This window comes from Lithobates pipiens, unplaced genomic scaffold (genome assembly GCF_037356315.1).
Source record: "Lithobates pipiens isolate NorthernLeopardFrog02 unplaced genomic scaffold, aLitPip1_a1.2 Scaffold_28, whole genome shotgun sequence".
Lineage (NCBI taxonomy): Eukaryota > Metazoa > Chordata > Amphibia > Anura > Ranidae > Lithobates > Lithobates pipiens.
The window spans coordinates 5900690-5920237 of NW_027507789.1; the positions used below are offsets into that span (position 1 = coordinate 5900690).

Sequence of the window (19548 nt, forward strand, 5' to 3'; positions counted from 1 at the left end):
GACACTATAGAGAAATGGGGGGGGGGGGGGGGGGGGGTGGGGGCGGCATACAGCCTTCCAGGATGGTGAGGTCACGGTGATGTCATGGAGCAGAACATAATCTTCCCGAAATTTACTCTCCTGGAGGCCACATGGAGAGTGACAGAAAACATCTCAGGGCGGCCTCGCCTCACAGGAAGTGGATCCAATGACGATGGCTTGAGGACCATCGTGGGGGGAACAGCACTGGAGAAAAGGTGAGCATTGCTGCAAAAGCACAGTATTTACCAACATGCTTGGCCCATTATCTCTTTTTTTTTTTTGTAAATGGAAGTTCTGCAGTAAAGAGCATCTGGTGGTACTGGAGAGAGCAGTATGTCGCAGGAAATTAAAATGGAGACAAAGTCATTATTCCCGTTTTGAGAGACGAATCGCACAGCTATGTGATGTGACTTCATTTCCTATGCAATTCACATAAGCGGCTCAGTGCGGTGTGATTGGAGAACATTTGTTTTGAATGTGCTGAATCGCACTGGACTGCAACAAAGGTAGCCCATGCACTACTTAAAAAAAAAAAAAAAACGCACTGCAACCGGATTTGGTTCAAAACTGCGTTTTCCGACCTGTATTTGGGGTGTAGTTAAACATCGACACCAACTGCAGATCGCAACTCCGGCGCGCTTCGAATACAGTGGGGGAAACGTGCACAGAAACCGAATTTCCCGCCACCGCATTCTGGAGTGAACGGGGAGGATATTGTAGAAACTTGTAGATATTGTAGAAACATCATGATTATCTCTGCCACGAAGACAAAATTTTTTTGCAATTATACTAATATTATAGATATTTGAATCATGTCCTCCAGCAAAATGACCAGTATCGATTGCGTCAAAATGGCAGCAGGTGCTCTGAACTGATAAGCTGAAATATTTGGCTGTAGCAGGAAGCATATTTTCACCAAAGGGCTGGAGAGCGGTACATTAACGGAGTGTCTGCAGTCAACTGTGAAGCATGGTGGAGGTTCCTTGCAAGGTTGGGGCTGCATTTCTGCAAATAGAGTTGGAGATTTGATTAGGATGAATGGTGTCCTCAGGCACATACTTCTCCACCATGCCGTACCATCAGGGAGCCATGTGATTGGCCCCAAATTTATTCTGCAGCAGGACGACCACCCCAAACATACAGCCAACGTCATTAAAGCGGGAGTCCGCTGGGAGTTCCGCCGTTTTTTTTTTTTTTAAAAGCCAGCAGCTACAAATACTGCAGCTGCTGACTTTTAAAATAATGACACTTACCCGCCCAGCGCGCCCGCGATGTCGGCACCCGAAGCCGATCTCTCGATCGTCTCTCGGGTGCTGCCGCCGCCATCTTGGGTATGGGAATCAGGAAGTGGAGCCTTTCGGCTTCATTTCCCGGTTCCCTACTGCGCATGTGCGAGTCGCGCTGCGCAATAAGGATGGACCCGCTGCCTCTGGGATCCATGTGTTTCCCAGCAGGCAGCGGGGGACTTTCGAAAAGGGGCGTAGATCTACGCCCCTTTCCGCAGAGAGCTATCCAGGAAGTGGGTGCATATACCTGTACTGTACAGGTACCTGCACCCCCCTCCCCCCTGAAAGGTGCCAATTGTGGCGCCGGGGGGGGGATTCCAATGAGCGGAAGGTCCACTTTAGGGTGGACCTCCACTTTAAGAACAATCTTCAGTGTAAAGAAGAACAAGGAGTCCTGGAAGTAATGTTTTGGCCCCCCCACAGAGCCCTGATCTCCCCATCATAGAGTCGGTCTGGGATGACATGAAGAGACAGAAAGAATGGAGGCAACCGACATCCACAGAAGATCTGTGCTTATATGTTTGGAACAACCTGCAGAGTTCCTTAACCTCTTCCCCGTCCGTGCTATAGCCGAAAGAAGGCCACAGTGTGCACCTACTTTGCCGGGAGGGCGTCCATGGACGTCCTCCCGTGCTCGAACGGCCTGCGCACCCCCTGCAGGGAGCGCGCAGCATGCTCTGTGATCAGCGCGTCTGAGACTCGGCTGATCACTGATTGGAGTAAGTGGTCAATCCCGACACCCTTACCTTGTGATCAGCTGTCAGCCAATGATAGCTGATCATGTGATGTAAACAGAGATGGAGAAGCAAAAAAAAGCAGATTGCCAGTGACTATGAGAGGGACAAAAGTCCCAATCGTGGAGAGGCTTTTATGTCCACCTGTGCCACCTACCAGTGCACAACAGCGCCGCCTACCAGTGCACAACAGCGCCGCCTACCAGTGCACAACAGCGCCGCCTACCAGTGCACAACAGCGCCGCCTACCAGTGCACAACAGCGCCGCCTACCAGTGCACAACAGCGCCGCCTACCAGTGCACAACAGCGCCGCCTACCAGTGCACAACAGTAACACTCATCAGTGCACAACAGTGCCGCCTACCAGTGCACAACAGTGACACCCATCAGTGCTAAACAGTGCCGCCTACCAGTGCACAACAGCGCCGCCTACCAGTGCACAACAGCGCCGCCTACCAGTGCACAACAGTGACACCCATCAGTGCCTATCAGTGTCTTCTTATCTGTGCCTATCAGTGCTGCCTCATCAGCGAATACCAATGAAGGAGATAAATTACCCGTTTGCAAAATTTTATAACAAACTATGAAACTTTTTTTTTTTTTTCAAAAATTCTGTCTTTTTTTGTTTGTTTAGCAAAAAATAAAAACCCAAGTGGTGATTAAATACCACCAAAAGAAAGCCCCCTTTTATGTGAAAAAAAAAAATGATAAAAATGTGTTTGGGCACAGTGTAGCATGACCGCGCAATTGCCATTCAAAGTACATCAGAGTTGAAAGCTAAAAATTGGTCTGGGCAGGAAGGGGGTTTAAGCGCCCGGTAAGCAACTGGTTAAAAAACTGTGCGCAAGTCTAGCTAAAATAATTGCTGCTGGATTGGATTTCTCTTCATTTACTTTCCATATTAACACTCCTATTTCTGAAAGCATACTTCATTTACAGCATTGGCATCACACCTGCCTAAAACCTTGGCACAATACTTTATATACTTTATATATAATTGTGTTTTTATGTGAAAAAGCGAATAAAAAAGACAAAAAGGCCAAGAAACCCCCCTTTTAAAAAATATGCGTACCAAATATACATTACAATGAAGCAAAAAGTAAAATGCGTTGTGCCTGTATGTTTCCTCGGTTGCCGGAAAGATGAGAAAGGGGCGGCTGTGTACAGCAGCGAGGCACTTCCTGGTTCCTCGGCCCGTGGAGCGCACACGTCACTTCCGGATAATGTCGTAGATCACGTCACTGGCGCGTTTCGTCACTTCCTGACTTTGTCTGTAATGTATATTTGGTATGCATATTTTTTTTTTGTTGCATTAAATAAACTTTAAGCAGTACAACACTATGTGTATATTTCATTCCTTTCACATGGTTTACTGGAGCCCTGTATAGCGTGACTGACACCTAGTGGACGTGGTTATTGGAACAGTTTTTTTTTACAAATAAAGGCGCAGTATTGCTGTATTTCTGGTGAGTGGCCCCCCAAAAGGGGAGAATTCCCTCACGCGGTGAAGTCTATGGTGGAAGCTGCTCTCTACAGATCACAACAAAAGCTAAAATTGAACGCCTCCGTTTCCATCTTTCTCACTTCTGAACTATATACGAAAGCTTTTCTTTTTAATCATATCTGACAAGAGCGCTGCTGCAATATTTTAAAATTGTGTAAAGGTTCGTTTAAAAAAACTAAAAACAAAACAAACATGTCATACTTGCCTCCACTGTGCAGCTGGTTTTGCTGGAGTGGCCCCCGATCCTCTACTGGGGTCCCCCGGGCGGGGCTCCTGGCTCCTCCTCTTCTTGAGAACCCCCGTTGGAGAGCCGCTCTCCCTCGGGCGGGGCACTCATGCGGACGCGCTCTAATGTCCTGCTGCTGCTACGTCTATTGACACGGACAACAGGACTTGGCCCCGCCCCCTGCGTCATTGGATTTGATTGACAGCTGCGGGAGCCAATGGTTGCGCTGCTATCAATCTATTCAAATCAGGATCTGACACAACCGGTTGGAGCTGCTGTGCTCGTTCTTCGTTGCTGGAAAGACCGGGTCGAGATACGTGAAATGGGGGCTCTGGGGGGGCAGTTGCATCACTGGAGGTTTTTCACATAGAATGCAAACCTCGAGGATTTACAAGCCCTTTAAGCGATGACATCCACAGCGCAAAACGTGCATTTCCAGCTCGGTACACACAAGCGCTCGGCAAAGCATTGATTTTTGTCTCACGAGGTGGACTGCTGAGGCCACGGATATCATTTTATTTTCCAGCAGGGAGGGAGGGAGGAGGTGGGGGGGGGGGGCGCCTTGTATCACTTCAGTAATCCTCCACAATTCATTCAAACAGCCATAAAATTTACATAGTCCCAAGGACATTTATGAACTTCTCAATTATTTATGATCAGGAAAACAAAGCTGTGTTTAGTATGGCTTCTATGGCGGACAGGGGTGATTAGTTAAACATTTATACCGCTATCAGACGGGACGCTTAATTGAGAAATTATCCTCCATTCACCCAGACCGCTCATACGTTCCCAAGTCCGTAATCTCCATAGCTGGGGGCATTCGCAATTCCCTCATAACATCCAGCTACAAGGCGGGGGGACCGGGAACCGGAAAATTGTATTTTTTTAAAATAAAATGAATGTATTAATGACATACAATGGAGAAGAAAACCCCGAGACATTCCAGATATCTGTCCCTTCTATATACACAGAGAGAATACTCCAGAATATCATCCGTACAATTCCACAGGAAGGATTAGTAGGTTGTTTTTTTTTTTTTCAAAGAATGCAAAATTCTGAAATGTCTGTCATAGGCTGAAGGGTCTCGGTGATGTCACTGGTCTCTAGTGATTGGATAGGCTGTGTTCTCATGAATATGAAGGGTCTCGGTGATGTCACTGGTCTCTAGTGATTGGATAGGCTGTGTTCTCATGAATATGAAGGGTCTTGTGATGTCACTGGTCTCTAGTGATTGGATAGGCTGTGTTCTCATGAATATGAAGGGTCTCGGTGATGTCACTGGTCTCTAGTGATTGGATATGCTGTGTTCTCATGAACATGAAGGGTCTCGGTGATGTCACTGGTCTCTAGTGATTGGATAGGCTGTGTTCTCATGAATATGAAGGGTCTCGGTGATGTCACTGGTCTCTAGTGATTGGATAGGCTGTGTTCTCATGAATTTTAAGGGTCTCTGTGATGTCACTGCTCTCTAGTGATTGGATAGGCTGTGTTCTCATGAATATGAAGGGTCTCGGTGAGGTCACTGGTCTCTAGTGATTGGATAGGCTGTGTTCTCATGAATATGAAGGGTCTTGGTGATGTCACTGGTCTCTAGTGATTGGATAGGCTGTGTTCTCATGAACATGAAGGGTCTCGGTGATGTCACTGGTCTCTAGTGATTGGATAGGCTGTGTTCTCATGAATATGAAGGGTCTTGTGATGTCACTGGTCTCTAGTGATTGGATAGGCTGTGTTCTCATGAATATGAAGGGTCTCGGTGATGTCACTGGTCTCTAGTGATTGGATAGGCTGTGTTCTCATGAACATGAAGGGTCTCGGTGATGTCACTGGTCTCTAGTGATTGGATAGACTGTGTTCTCATGAATTTTAAGGGTCTCTGTGATGTCACTGCTCTCTAGTGATTGGATAGGCTGTGTTCTCAGGAATATGAAGGGTCTCTGTGATGTCACTGGTCTCTAGTGATCGGATAGGCTGTGTTCTCATGAATATGAAGGGTCTCTGTGATGTCACTGGTCTCTAGTGATTGGATAGGCTGTGTTCTCATGAATATGAAGGGTCTTGGTGATGTCACTGGTCTCTAGTGATTGGATAGGCTGTGTTCTCATGAACATGAAGGGTCTCTGTGATGTCACTGCTCTCTAGTGATTGGATAGGCTGTGTTCTCATGAATATGAAGGGTCTCGGTGATGTCACTGGTCTCTAGTGATGGATAGGCTGTGTTCTCATGAATATGAAGGGTCTCGTGATGTCATTGGTCTCTAGTGATTGGATAGGCTGTGTTCTCATGAATATGAAGGGTCTCTGTGATGTCACTGGTCTCTAGTGATCGGATAGGCTGTGTTCTCATGAATATGAAGGGTCTCTGTGATGTCACTGGTCTCTAGTGATTGGATAGGCTGTGTTCTCATGAATATGAAGGGTCTCGTGATGTCACTGGTCTCTAGTGATTGGATAGGCTGTGTTCTCATGAATATGAAGGGTCTCTGTGATGTCACTGGTCTCTAGTGATTGGATAGGCTGTGTTCTCATGAACATGAAGTGCCTAGGGCCTAGGCAATATCACTGTAGTTTAGTAAATGGATTGGCTGATTAAAGTAGAAGTCCAAGTTATTACCAACTAAGCTTAAACCTGCTACCATCCCCTTCCAAACTCTATTCTAAGTACCCCGTAGAAGAAAGATGCTTACACGTACCTATTGTGAGGGCGCTCTGGTATGGTCATGTATTTGGCTTCCCAGCAGCCACTTCAGGGGAGAGGAAAGACGGCCAAGAACAGAAGTTGTCTGGGAAGCCACAACTAAGAGAAGTTGAAAAGCCTGATGCCGTAGCCCACCAAACACATTCAAAGGAATAGCTCTGACAATGGAGAATATTCTAGCCTGAATGAAGAGGAATCGGTTGCAGTTTATTTTGGCTCTTGTGTCCCAGGTGCAGTGTGTCAGTTATTTGGGGGGGGGTCATTATTTATGTGTAACGAAGGATTCTGGCTCTGCTTTTCATCCAGGCATCAGAATGGCCATATATCTCCCTGTGATCTGATGGATGCCCCTGGCACCCTGTTTACACACCGGGCAGCAGTGTGTCGCGGGGGCTGGAGGTCACGGCTTTCCATCAGGGGGTCACACAGCCAGTGGGATGGATGAGGTTGGCTCTCTCTGTGTATTTTAGATGAGTGATAAGCATGAAATGTCTGCCTGGGGCACTCAATGTTCTGCTGGTATCGGGAAGGAGTATTAAGCTTGGTGACAAAGTGGATCCCATGCAAATCCTTGCAGATGTTGAGTTTATATATATTCCCCCAACGCCTCCCACGTGCGAATCTCTTTATGTATATTATGCTGCACTATCTCCCTCTAAGGCAGATTGGAGAACCTCCAAGTCCCAACATCTCCTGCCAGCTACTGCAAGTATCTGAATGAAGTGTTTCTCATGGAGAGGTGTGATTTCTGGGGCTGGGCTTTCTTTTAGTGAACACTGATCTCTGCTCCAATAACATGCCATGGTTGGGTTTCGAACCGACAACCCTTGTGCTGCCAGGCTGTACATATTAAGCTCCTGCAGTCTCCCCTGAGACTATCCTATCCCTCAGACCTTTCACCATTTTTGTTGCCCATCTCTGTACTCATTCTAACTCATCAATATCTTTTTGTAAGTGAGGTCACCAGAACTTGACACATTATTCTAAATGCGGTCTCACTAAAGATCTATATAGAGGAATCAGGACCTCCTTCCTCCCGCCGGTGACCCCTCTAGTGATATAAAGGTCTATATAGAGGAATCAGGACCTCCTTCCTCCCGCCGGTGACCCCTCTAGTGATATAAAGATCTATATAGAGGAATCAGGACCTCCTTCCTCCCACCGGTGACCCCTCTAGTGATATAAAGATCTATATAGTGGAATCAGGACCTCCTACCTCCCACCGGTGACCCCTCTAGTGATATAAAGATCTATATAGTGGAATCAGGACCTCCTACCTCCCACCGGTGACCCCTCTAGTGATCTAAAGGTCTATATAGAGGAATCAGGACCTCCTACCTCCCACCGGTGACCCCTCTAGTGATCTATATAGAGGAATCAGGACCTCCTTCCTCCCGCCGGTGACCCCCTCTAGTGATCTAAAGGTCTATATAGAGGAATCAGGACCTCCTACCTCCCACCGGTGACCCCTCTAGTGATATAAAGATCTATATAGAGGAATCAGGACCTCCTACCTCCCACCGGTGACCCCTCTAGTGATATAAAGATCTATATAGAGGAATCAGGACCTCCTACCTCCCACCGGTGACCCCTCTAGTGATATAAAGATCTATATAGAGGAATCAGGACCTCCTTCCTCCCACCAGTGATCTCTCTAGTGATATAAAGATCTATATAGAGGAATCAGGACCTCCTTCCTTCCACTGGTGACCCCTCTAGTGATCTATATAGAGGAATCAGGACCTCCTTCCTCCCGCCGGTGGCCCCCTCTAGTGATCTAAAGGTCTATATAGAGGAATCAGGACCTCCTACCTCCCACCGGTGACCCCTCTAGTGATCTATATAGAGGAATCAGGACCTCCTTCCTCCCGCCGGTGGCCCCCTCTAGTGATCTAAAGGTCTATATAGAGGAATCAGGACCTCCTACCTCCCACCGGTGACCCCTCTAGTGATCTATATAGAGGAATCAGGACCTCCTTCCTCCCACCAGTGATCCCTCTAGTGATCTATATAGAGGAATCAGGACCTCCTTCCTCCCACCAGTGATCCCTCTAGTGATATAAAGATCTATATAGGGGAATCAGGACCTCCTTCCTCCCACTGGTGACCCCTCTAGTGATCTATATAGAGGAATCAGGACCTCCTTCCTCCCACCAGTGATCCCTCTAGTGATATAAAGATCTATATAGGGGAATCAGGACCTCCTTCCTCCCACCGGTGACCCCTCTAGTGATCTATAAAGAGGAATCAGGACCTCCTTCCTCCCGCTGGTGACCCCTCTAGTGATATAAAGATTTATATAGAGGAATCAGGACCTCCTTCCTTCTGCTGGTGATCTAGTGATATAAAGAGGGTGGCCCTTCAAGGGATAAAACAGGTGGTACAGCCCCTCTGAAAAGTAATTCACTGCCAATCGCTTTTCAGAGGAACAGCCATGACCGCCACAAATATAAAAAGTGCCCTTTAAAAGTTTTAAGAAAGGCTCCTTTAATTTGTCAGGAAGCTTTTCGGGTGCGGGTAAAGCTCTTCAGACCGAGCCTCAGAGAGGCTACAGGTCCCCTAGTGGTGGCACGCAGGCTGGTCCGGGCCTCTCGCCCCCTGTGTAGAGGACACATTGAGGGTCTTGTACGGCCTCCCTTGCTCTGTGCCCGCCTCATCTTGAAAGCAGATGGAAAAGCTTTTTGACCAAAATTCACCATGACTTTCCCATTGTGCCCCATCCATCTGGGCTCCCGGGCGATGTGTCAGGGCGGTGATCTCTAGATTTATCACCCGCCCGCCTCCCCGAAGCACAATGTGTACACACACAGGTCACCCACATTGGAATGTATGCTTTTTATACTTAACGACTGGATTAGAGAAAAACGAGCGTGGGGGAGGGGCAATCTGTATTATTCATAAAACACAGCAGAAGGAACGGCACTTCCCAGCGTGCCCAAAAAAAAAAAAAAGTCGGAGCAACTTGTGGAACTAACGGTATCAGCATGACTCCTCCTTGCAGCTGCTGAGAACATGTAGCAGAATACATAGTGGTCTAAATTGATGAAGAAATTCGATTTTTTTTTTCAGTTTTTTTATTGGATGTGTTTTATAGCTGAAATAAAAAATAGTATTTCTTTTCAGAATTCTCACTCTCTTTTTTTTTTTTTTTTCATAGCGCAAAAAAATGTAATCGGCAGAGGTGATCAAATACCACCAAAAGAACGCTCTATTTGTGGGAAAAGAAAGACATCAATTTCGGGTACAGTGTCGCACACGACCGCGCTACTGTCGGTTAAAGTACAGCAGTGCGGTATCGCAAAAAAATAAAAAAATTTATTAAAAAAATGGCCTGGTCACAAAAAGGGGGTACCGTAAATCTTTTGGAGGTCAAGTGGTTAAAGTAGATATAAACCCTAACCAGTGTTCCATTCACCTTTTTTTTTTTTATCATTCATTGATACGTCTCAGCCCTGCGGATCTCCTGCAGACATTTCCTGTCTACTAGCGATGGCGGCCCGGCATTTCCCCCGGGTGGCGACAGTGGACCATGCTTGTGTAGCGTGCAGTGAAACGGCCACGCCACCCCCATCAGACCCACAAATAGGTGATAGCGGTGTTGTCCCCCCTTACAACAGGAAGTGCCTATCATGGCAGGATCACAGAGTATCATTTTTAATAAAAACATTGAAGTCGGCTTTTGTAATGACATTAACAGCCGGTTCACACAGGGGCGACACGACTTTCAACATGACTTTCAGGGGCAACTTGGACACGACTTGGGGCGACTTACAACACGACTTTAAGTCGCCCCAGGCCAGGCGACTTTTGCCGTGGCCAATCAGAGAATGACCTCTGAAGGGAGAACTCCACGCCAAATAAAAAAAAAAAAAATGGCATGGGTTCCCCCTCCGAGAGCATACCAGGCCCTTAGGTCTGGTATGGATTCTAAGGGCAACCCCCCTACGCCGAAAAAACGGCGTGGGGGTCCCACCCAGATCCATACCAGACCCTTATCCGAGCACGCTACCCGGCCGGCCAGGAAAAGGGGTGGGGACGAGCGAGCGCCCCCCCCCTCCTGAGCCGTACCAGGCCGCGTGCCCTCAACATGGGGGGTGCCTTGGGGAAGGGGGGGCGCACGGCCCCCCCCACCCCAAAGCACCTTGTCCCCATGTTGATGAGGACAAGGGCCTCTTCCCGACAACCCTGGCCATTGGTTGTCGGGGTCTGCGGGCGGGGGGCTTATCGGAATCCCCCAGATCCCGGCCCGAAAAGGGGGACAAGACCCCCAAAGTCGGAAGAAGAGGGCGTCGGCGGCGAAGAAGGATGCCGGGCTCCTCCGCTAGTAAAAGAGCTAGCAGAAGATAGCGGAGGAGTCCAGCGAGAAGACCCCCCAAGACGGAAGAAGACCCCCGGAGCTGTGCAATAAACTATTTTAACCCTTGTGTGTTGTGTCTTTTTTGTACATTTTTTTCACAGGTGAATGGGTAGGGGTACATTGTACCCCATACTCATTCACATAGGGTGGGGGGCCGGGATCTGGGGGCCCCCTTATTAAAGGGGGCTCCCGGAATCCAATAAGCCCCCCCGCCCACAGACCCCGACAACCAACGGCCAGGGTTGTCGGGAAGAGGCCCTTGTCCACATCAACATGGGAACAAGGTGCTTTGGGGTGGGGGGTACAGCTCAGGAGGGGGGGCGCTCGCTCGTCCCCACCCTCTTTCCTGGCCGGCCAGGTAGCGTGCTCGGATAAGGGTCTGGTATGGATCTGGGGGGACCCCCACGCTGTTTTTTTGGCGTAGGGGGTTCCCCTTAAAATCTATACCATACCTAAGGGCCTGGTATGCTCTCGGAAGGGCAACCCATGCCAAATTTTTTTCATAAATTTGGCGTGGAGTTCCCTCTTGAGAGCTGATAATTCTGTGAGAGTCGCCTCCGTATAGACGGAGATCCGACTTGTAGGCGACCTCCATTGAAATCAATGGGTACCGGTCGCCTACAAGTCGGATAGAAGTAGTACAGGAACCTTTTCTGAAGTCGGAGCGACTTCAGTAGTGTGCATTAAGACGGCTCTCATTCACAGGGGGCGACCTGAAGTCGGATCTGAGTCGCCCCTGTGTGAACCGGCTCTTATACGAGACTATTATTATTATTATTAGAAAGGATTTATGTAGCGCCAACAGTATGCGCAGCGCTTTACAACACGAGGGCAGACAGCACAGATACATTACAATTCAATACAGGAGGGATCAGAGGGCCCTGATCAGAGGAGCTTACAATCTAAGAGCACAAGACGTTGGTCATAGCTCTGCCCTCACCTGATTATTACCCTCCAAAGCCGGACCCCCCATCCCCCCACCCCCCGCGCCTCTCTCCTTCCTCTCCGCCTGGAGCGGACCAGCGCACAGCTCTGACATTTCCAGGCAGCAGAGCTCGCGTGTTACAAGGAATACAACATGTCACAAAGAGAAATAGAAGACGTGTTTCTATATATTTTATGTCCCCTCCCCCATTCACAATCTACAGCCGGCTTCGATGTATCCCGAGCGGAAGGCGACCCGTCACAACTATATATTTCAGCAGGAAAAGCCGATTTCCTTTTATTAGTTTTGCAGTCAGCAGAAATAACTCGCTGCTAAAATGGGGTTTGAAGCACCTTTGACCCGTTTCAGCGACCGGCCAACGAATGGAAACACAAGTCTGCCATGAATACGGCGATATGATGGAGGAGGGGTGGGAAGCTGAACCCCCCCCCCCCCACACACACACACACACTGGTTGTCATGCAAGTAAACCACTGCAGAATAAATTTTTTTTAATAAAACACCTGTAAGACAATGGCATAATGTGCTAGTATGCATCGCATACTAGCACATTATAAAACACTTTAAAACAAAGCCCTCCAGCGCCGCGCTGTCGCCGCTGAAAGGGCCGACGTCTTCCCTTGGCCTTTCTTTCCGGGGTTCACGGGCTTCCGGTGCTGTGATTGGCCGGAGCCACGATGACTTCACTCCCGCACACACGCACGCACGCGCGCGGGAGGGAGGCTTCGGTTCCTGTGTTCTATCAGAAAGCTGCCACCTGTCAGAATATGCAACCTTGGTGACTTTCAGTCACGGCCATCTTGGTACACCCCGCACTCGTCCACAGTAATGCTACAGTCTGAAGTTGCCGAGCGGACATCTTGTTACACCCACTGGAGTCTTGCATGTCACACTTATTTTTACCAGTAAGCTGAGCTTATACATCGTGAAATACAGGATTTTGAAATCCGTCTCATTGTTTTGACGTTGAATTTTAAAATCAGCAGTGTTCTGTCAGATTAGCAAACGTGCGAGATCAGGAAGGCTTGCCGATGCTTCTAGAATTCAACATCAAAACAGTGTTGCGGACTTCCAAATCCTGGATTTCACTATATGATCTCAGTTTACTGGTAAAAACAAGAGTGAAATGCAAGACTCCGGTGGGTGTAACAAGATGTCCGCTTGGTGACTTATAGGCTTAGACCCCTTTCACACCACACCGCCCATAGCGTCGGCGGTAATTTACCACCGGATTTGCGGCGCATTTCGGCCGCTAGCGGGGCGCTTTTACCCCCCACTAGCAGCCGAGAAAGGGTTAAAACTGCTGCCAATACACCGCAATAGCGGCGGTATTACAGCGCTGCCCTATTGATTTCAATGGGGAGCAGCGGTGGAGGAGCGGTAAACACAGCGCTCCTTCACCGCTCCAAAGAAGCTGCTGTCAGGACTTTTCCCTGACATCCTGCCAGCGCACCGCTGAGGGCTTTCACCTTACAGACAGCTTTTTTAGGGCGGATTGCAGGCGCTATTTCTAACGCTATAGCGCCTGCAAAACGCCCTGGTGTGAAAGGGGTCTTACGGCGGATGAGTGCGGGGTGTACCAAGATGGCGGCAACGGCATGTCACTTCCATTACATATTCTGATAGGTAGCGGCTTTCTGACAGGACACCGGCAAGATGCGCTGAAGATCTGGCGCGGTATGCGGGAACCTTCCGAGCGCATGCGCCACTGACGTCGGTGGCCGCACGCAGGGTGACTATCTCTTAAACAGCGCACGTTTAGGAGATATTCAATTTACCTACAGGTCTGCTATATTATAGGCTTAACTGTAGGAACGAATAACACAGCGGGCTTTACTACCACTTTAACCATTACAATGGTACGTTTATAAACGGCATGATAGACAGGCGCTTAAATCAAGCTCACAGATGATGCTGTAGCCGTGGGCTCGGCACCAACTTTGAAACCCCCCCCCCCAATATCACCAGAAGGCCTTCCTGTTCTCCCAGGCAGCCTGGGATCACAGGAGAATGCTCGTACAGCGAGAGGACAAACTCAGGGAACAGCCGTTGTGACTTATGAACCCGGAAGCACTGCGTATTATGTCACTTCCGGGGTCACAGCCGTCATTAGCTGAGGATGTAGCTATTCAAGCCCACTCTGTCCATGTCATGTGATATCTTGTTTATAATACCACACGATACCCTTCTCTGAAGTATTTCTACTCGTGTAGTGATTCCTATAACTAATAAAGATCTATACCTAAAAAAATAAAACAACCCCCCTCCCCCAACCAATGGTGGTCAATGGCATTTTTAACCTCCCAGAAAATAACCCTACAATGGTTTGCGGTCAAAAAGCACCCCCATCACTGACACACACATCTTTAAAGCAGTAATAAAGTCTTGTTTATTGTATTAATAAATGATCCCCTGTGCAGGTTTAATGTTCATTATGCACTGCATACATTATGACAGACTTGGAGAGTCCTCCAGTGCTGCGCTATCACACCTCCCGCTGGTCCCCGGCGGCTTCCATCTGTGCCCCATCTTCCTTCCGGGTTCCCTACCTTCAGCCACTTGACTGGCCGGGTCGCAGGTTATGTCACTCCCACGCATGCGCAGAGGAGTCACATTGCCGTGGCACAGAGATCGGGAGGAATGGTGGTGTAAGCTCAGATCACACTATCCGCTGACAGGCAGGGGGTACATGTATGACAGAAGAGACCTCTGGGGTCTAAAACCTGCCTATCAGCGGGTTTTAGATTGCAGGAATTTACTACCACTTAAAAAAAATAAAAAATAAAAATCCCACATCCATTAGTGGTCAATGACACTATGAACCCCACCCCCCCCTGCCCCCGCCCCCGCCTTTACCTACCGCAATTCTCCTTCCTATTATGGTTACAAACATTCAGCGCTCCATTGTGAATGTTTATAAACACAGCTGGGGGTTTACACTTGTGACTGGTTTACTTTGATCACAAGGTACAGAGCCACTCTGATTGGCTTTGTACATTTTTTTTCCAGTAATCTAAGCAGTCCAATGACAGCTCAATCACAGCCATTCAAACAGGCGCACTGCCCGCTACCTGAGAGTTTTCTGCAGCACCAATTAAAAACAAAACAAACAAAAAAAACGTTAACATGTTCTGCCTATTCCTCTCCTGAAGGTGGCGTAACAACCCCGATGGTCAAGAATAAAGGAGCTGTGTCAGTCAGTGAACCTAAGAGAAATGGAGTCTACCTCTCTGCCAGTCAGCAGATTCAGCTTGGAGTTGTATTCGTTAACATCCAGCCGTGAAATCCAAACATCCGGGAGGTGGTGCGGACGGGTGTATTAAAGAACATTTCTGCAGCACAAGCCTAACATGCAACCCCTGACGGAATGTTCACAGGGCGCAGCAGAAATTCGCAATCGAAGTGACAGAAAGCGATGGCGAGATTTGATGAGTTTTTTTTTTTTCTTTTAATAACACGGCCCCGGTTTTGAGTCCTTGTAATTAACGGGGAGAGGGGGGGGGGGGGTTGGGGGGAGATGGGGAAGCGGCTCTGCTGGAGCATTTAGCGTTTTCAGAAAATAATGCAGAATGTCGCCTGGAGGGGTGTCAGTAATTTTCACCCAACACCATTCCCTCCTGGAACCAAGCGAGAGCGCCCAACCAACAATGACAAACACACCGGGGGGGGGGGGGGGGGGAGGGGGTGGACAAAACCAGTGTTATTCCTAGAAATGATCCCCGGGCACTAATGATCGCGGCGGCGCAGTGTGACGAACGCGCTTTAATGGAGACGTACCGAACGGTGTCACTTCCTAAGACTGAAACGTCATGTTTGTGTCAAATTTGCAAAGAAAGGTGTCGTAGAACACAAGGAAATGAAAGATGAGCGGGTTGTAGTGAGGGAGACGATGTAATCCGCGTCCCACAACTGCCAGACGAGATGAAGAAAACAAGACCGGAACTGTCACTAACCAAAGTTTGTGGACCATCACACTTACATTATATGGCCAGATGTAGGCGGACCCTCTCCAAATTATGGTAATCAGATGTTTCCAGTGAAGGATACTGTTACATTCCCAACCTTGTGGCAGAAGACCCTTTTCTGTTCCACCATGATTGTACCCTTGTGTACAAAGCCAGCTCCATAAAGACTTGGATCGACCAGTTTGGTGTGAAGGGACTTGAGTATCCTGCACAGAACCCTGACCTCAACCCTAATGAACACCCATGGGATGAAATAAAAAAATAAAAAACAATGGCGAGCCAGGTCTTCTCATACATCTGACCTCACAAAACGCTCTTTTGCTGATTGGGGCACAAATTCCCCCAGACTTCAAAATCCATTGGAAAGCTTTCTCAGAAGAGCGGGAGGCTGTTATAGCTACAAAGAAGGGCCCGACTCCATTGTGAGGGCCATGAGTTTGGAATGCATTGTCCAACAAGCTTATATAGGTGTGATAGTCTCCAGGCTACGAAGTTGTTGGACACCCCTTACAGCCAACTTATAAAGAGGTCAATACTATGCTAAAGGGTAAAAAGCTCATACACGGCTGGACGAGAAGGTATCTATGTCTTTATTGGTGCTGCCATAACTGTTAATCCTCAGCTGAATATTTTGTATTTATGCCAATGAAGCATGGAGAAGACTGGAGACACCTCCATCAGGCTCTTTTCAAGGGCATGGGTGAGGAATGGGTACGGTATTGGTGGGAAATGGGTGAGGGATAGGTGGGGGGGTGTAGGTGGGGGAATAGGTGGGGGTAGGTGGGGGATGGGATGGGTGAGGGTATGGGTGGGGGAAAGGGTGAGGGAATGGGTGGGGGAAAGGGTGAGGGATGGGTGGGGGGTGGGTGGGGGAAATGGGTGAAGGATGGGGGAATGGGTGGGGGGAATGGGTGAGGAATGGGTGGGGGGAATGGGTGAGGAATGGGTGGGGGGAATGGGTGAGGAATGGGTGGGGGGAATGGGTGAGGAATGGGTGGGGGGAATGGGTGAGGAATGGGTGGGGGGAATGGGTGAGGAATGGGTGGGGGGGGGTGTGGGAGGAATGGGTGGGGGGGGGTGTGGGGGGAATGGGTGGGGGGGTGGGTGGGGGTTTATGGGTGGGGGGGTGGGTGGGGGTTTATGGGTGGGGGCAATGGGTGTGGGGGGAATGGGTGGGGAATAGGTGGGGGAATGGGTGGGTGGGGAATGGGTGGGTGGGGAATGGGTGGGGGGAATGGGTGGGTGGGGAATAGGTGGGGGAATGGGTGGGGGGGAATAGGTGGGGGAATGGGTGGGGGGGGGGGGTGGGTGGGGGGAATAGGTGGGGGGGTGGGTGGGGGGAATGGGTGGGGGAATGGGTGGGGGAATGGGTGGGGGGGTGGGTGGGGGGAATGGGTGGGGAAGGAGAGGAGGAGAAAAGAGGAGAGGAGGAGGGAAAGGAAAGAAAAAGAAAATATGAATAAAAAGCAATGTAAAGTTTGCAGGAGTTGATGTAAAACATTGATGTATTTGTCTCTCTGCCCCCCTTGAAGGTCGGTCTGTGGTGTCAGTGGACACTCATAGCTTATGACATTGACAACCAGACAATAGAAACATCTTAGCGTCAGCGGGCAGGTGCATCTCTTACCTGATTTGCCCCCGTACCAGCGGCCGGCTCTTTGTTCTGTTCATGTTGGAGTCAAACGGCACCTCGAAAAACTGCAAGACAAACAAAAAAGGACCCGTGTGACAAACAATCGGACTTTTCCTTTTCATCTGTTAACTTTAAGCTACTTGTACTGTCAGTGTAATATGTATGCAAATACCAAAACCCTTTTGTCATTTCACAACATCTACAACCATTTATGTGAAGCATCGAATGTCTTTAAAACAGAATTAACTTTCAAGCCTTGTAAAGTGTTGAGTGCCGATCATGCCGGCTGCCTTAAATGCCAGCCAAAAGGCAGGAAAGCGTCCAGTCTGTGCTCTGCCGAAATATAATTGCCTCTATTGCCCCTCGGGTCTCTATTTCTCCCACTGCCAACCAGGTTGAGGCACAATCCTTTCTACTGACTCCCATTAATGGGACATTTTTCATCCCACTGACACCAATGATGGGGCACTACTTCTTCCACTGACACCAAAGATGGGTCACTACTTCCACTGACACCAAAGATGGGTCACTACTTCCACTGACACTAAAGATGGGTCACTACTTCCACTGACACCAAAGATGGGTCACTACTTCCACTGACACCAAAGATGGGTCACTACTTCCACTGACACCAAAGATGGGTCACTACTTCCACTGACACCAAAGATGGGTCACTACTTCCACTGACACCAAAGATGGGGCACTACTTCCACTGACACTAAAGATGGGTCACTACTTCCACTGACACCAAAGATGGGTCACTACTTCCACTGACACCAAAGATGGGTCACTACTTCCACTGACACTAAAGATGGGTCACTACTTCCACTGACACCAAAGATGGGTCACTACTTCCACTGACACCAAAGATGGGTCACTACTTCCACTGACACTAAAGATGGGTCACTACTTCCACTGACACTAAAGATGGGTCACTACTTCCACTGACACCAAAGATGGGTCACTACTTCCACTGACACCAAAGATGGGTCACTACTTCCACTGACACCAAAGATGGGGCACTACTTCCACTGACACCAAAGATGGGTCACTACTTCCACTGACACCAAAGATGGGTCACTACTTCCACTGACACTAAAGATGGGTCACTACTTCCACTGACACCAAAGATGGGGCACTACTTCCACTGACACCAAAGATGGGGCACTACTTCTTCCACTGACACTAAAGATGGGTCACTACTTCCACTGACACCAAAGATGGGGCACTACTTCCACTGACACCAAAGATGGGGCACTACTTCTTCCACTGACACCAAAGATGGGTCACTACTTCCACTGACACCAAAGATGGGTCACTACTTCCACTGACACCAAAGATGGGTCACTACTTCCACTGACACTAAAGATGGGTCACTACTTCCACTGACACCAAAGATGGGTCACTACTTCCACTGACACTAAAGATGGGTCACTACTTCCACTGACACCAAAGATGGGTCACTACTTCCACTGACACCAAAGATGGGTCACTACTTCCACTGACACCAAAGATGGGGCACTACTTCTTCCACTGACACCAAAGATGGGTCACTACTTCCACTGACACCAAAGATGGGGCACTACTTCCACTGACACCAAAGATGGGGCACTACTTCTTCCACTGACACCAAAGATGGGTCACTACTTCCACTGACACCAAAGATGGGGCACTACTTCCACTGACACCAAAGATGGGGCACTACTTCTTCACTGACACCAAAGATGGGTCACTACTTCCACTGACACCAAAGATGGGTCACTACTTCCACTGACACTAAAGATGGGTCACTACTTCCACTGACACTAAAGATGGGTCACTACTTCCACTGACACCAAAGATGGGTCACTACTTCCACTGACACCAAAGATGGGGCACTACTTCCACTGACACCAAAGATGGGTCACTACTTCCACTGACACCAAAGATGGGTCACTACTTCCACTGACACCAAAGATGGGTCACTACTTCCACTGACACCAAAGATGGGTCACTACTTCCACTGACACTAAAGATGGGTCACTACTTCCACTGACACCAAAGACGGGGCACTACTTCCACTAACACCAAAGATGGGGCACTACTTCCACTGACACCAAAGATGGGGTACTACTTCCACTGACACCAAAGATGGGTCACTACTTCCACTGACGCCAAAGATGGGGTACTACTTTTTCC

At 48.8% G+C, this 19548-nt stretch overlaps 1 protein-coding gene across 1 annotated transcript in view; it reads right to left on the minus strand.

Moving 5' to 3' along the window:
• The window catches only part of COX10 (cytochrome c oxidase assembly factor heme A:farnesyltransferase COX10), a 161354-nt gene that overhangs the window by 31098 nt on the left and 110708 nt on the right, over nucleotides 1-19548 (minus strand). The window contains exon 6 of the mRNA XM_077458622.1: nucleotides 17365-17435. Coding sequence (XP_077314748.1) covers nucleotides 17365-17435 — 71 coding nt within the window. The remainder of the gene's footprint in view (nucleotides 1-17364; nucleotides 17436-19548) is intronic.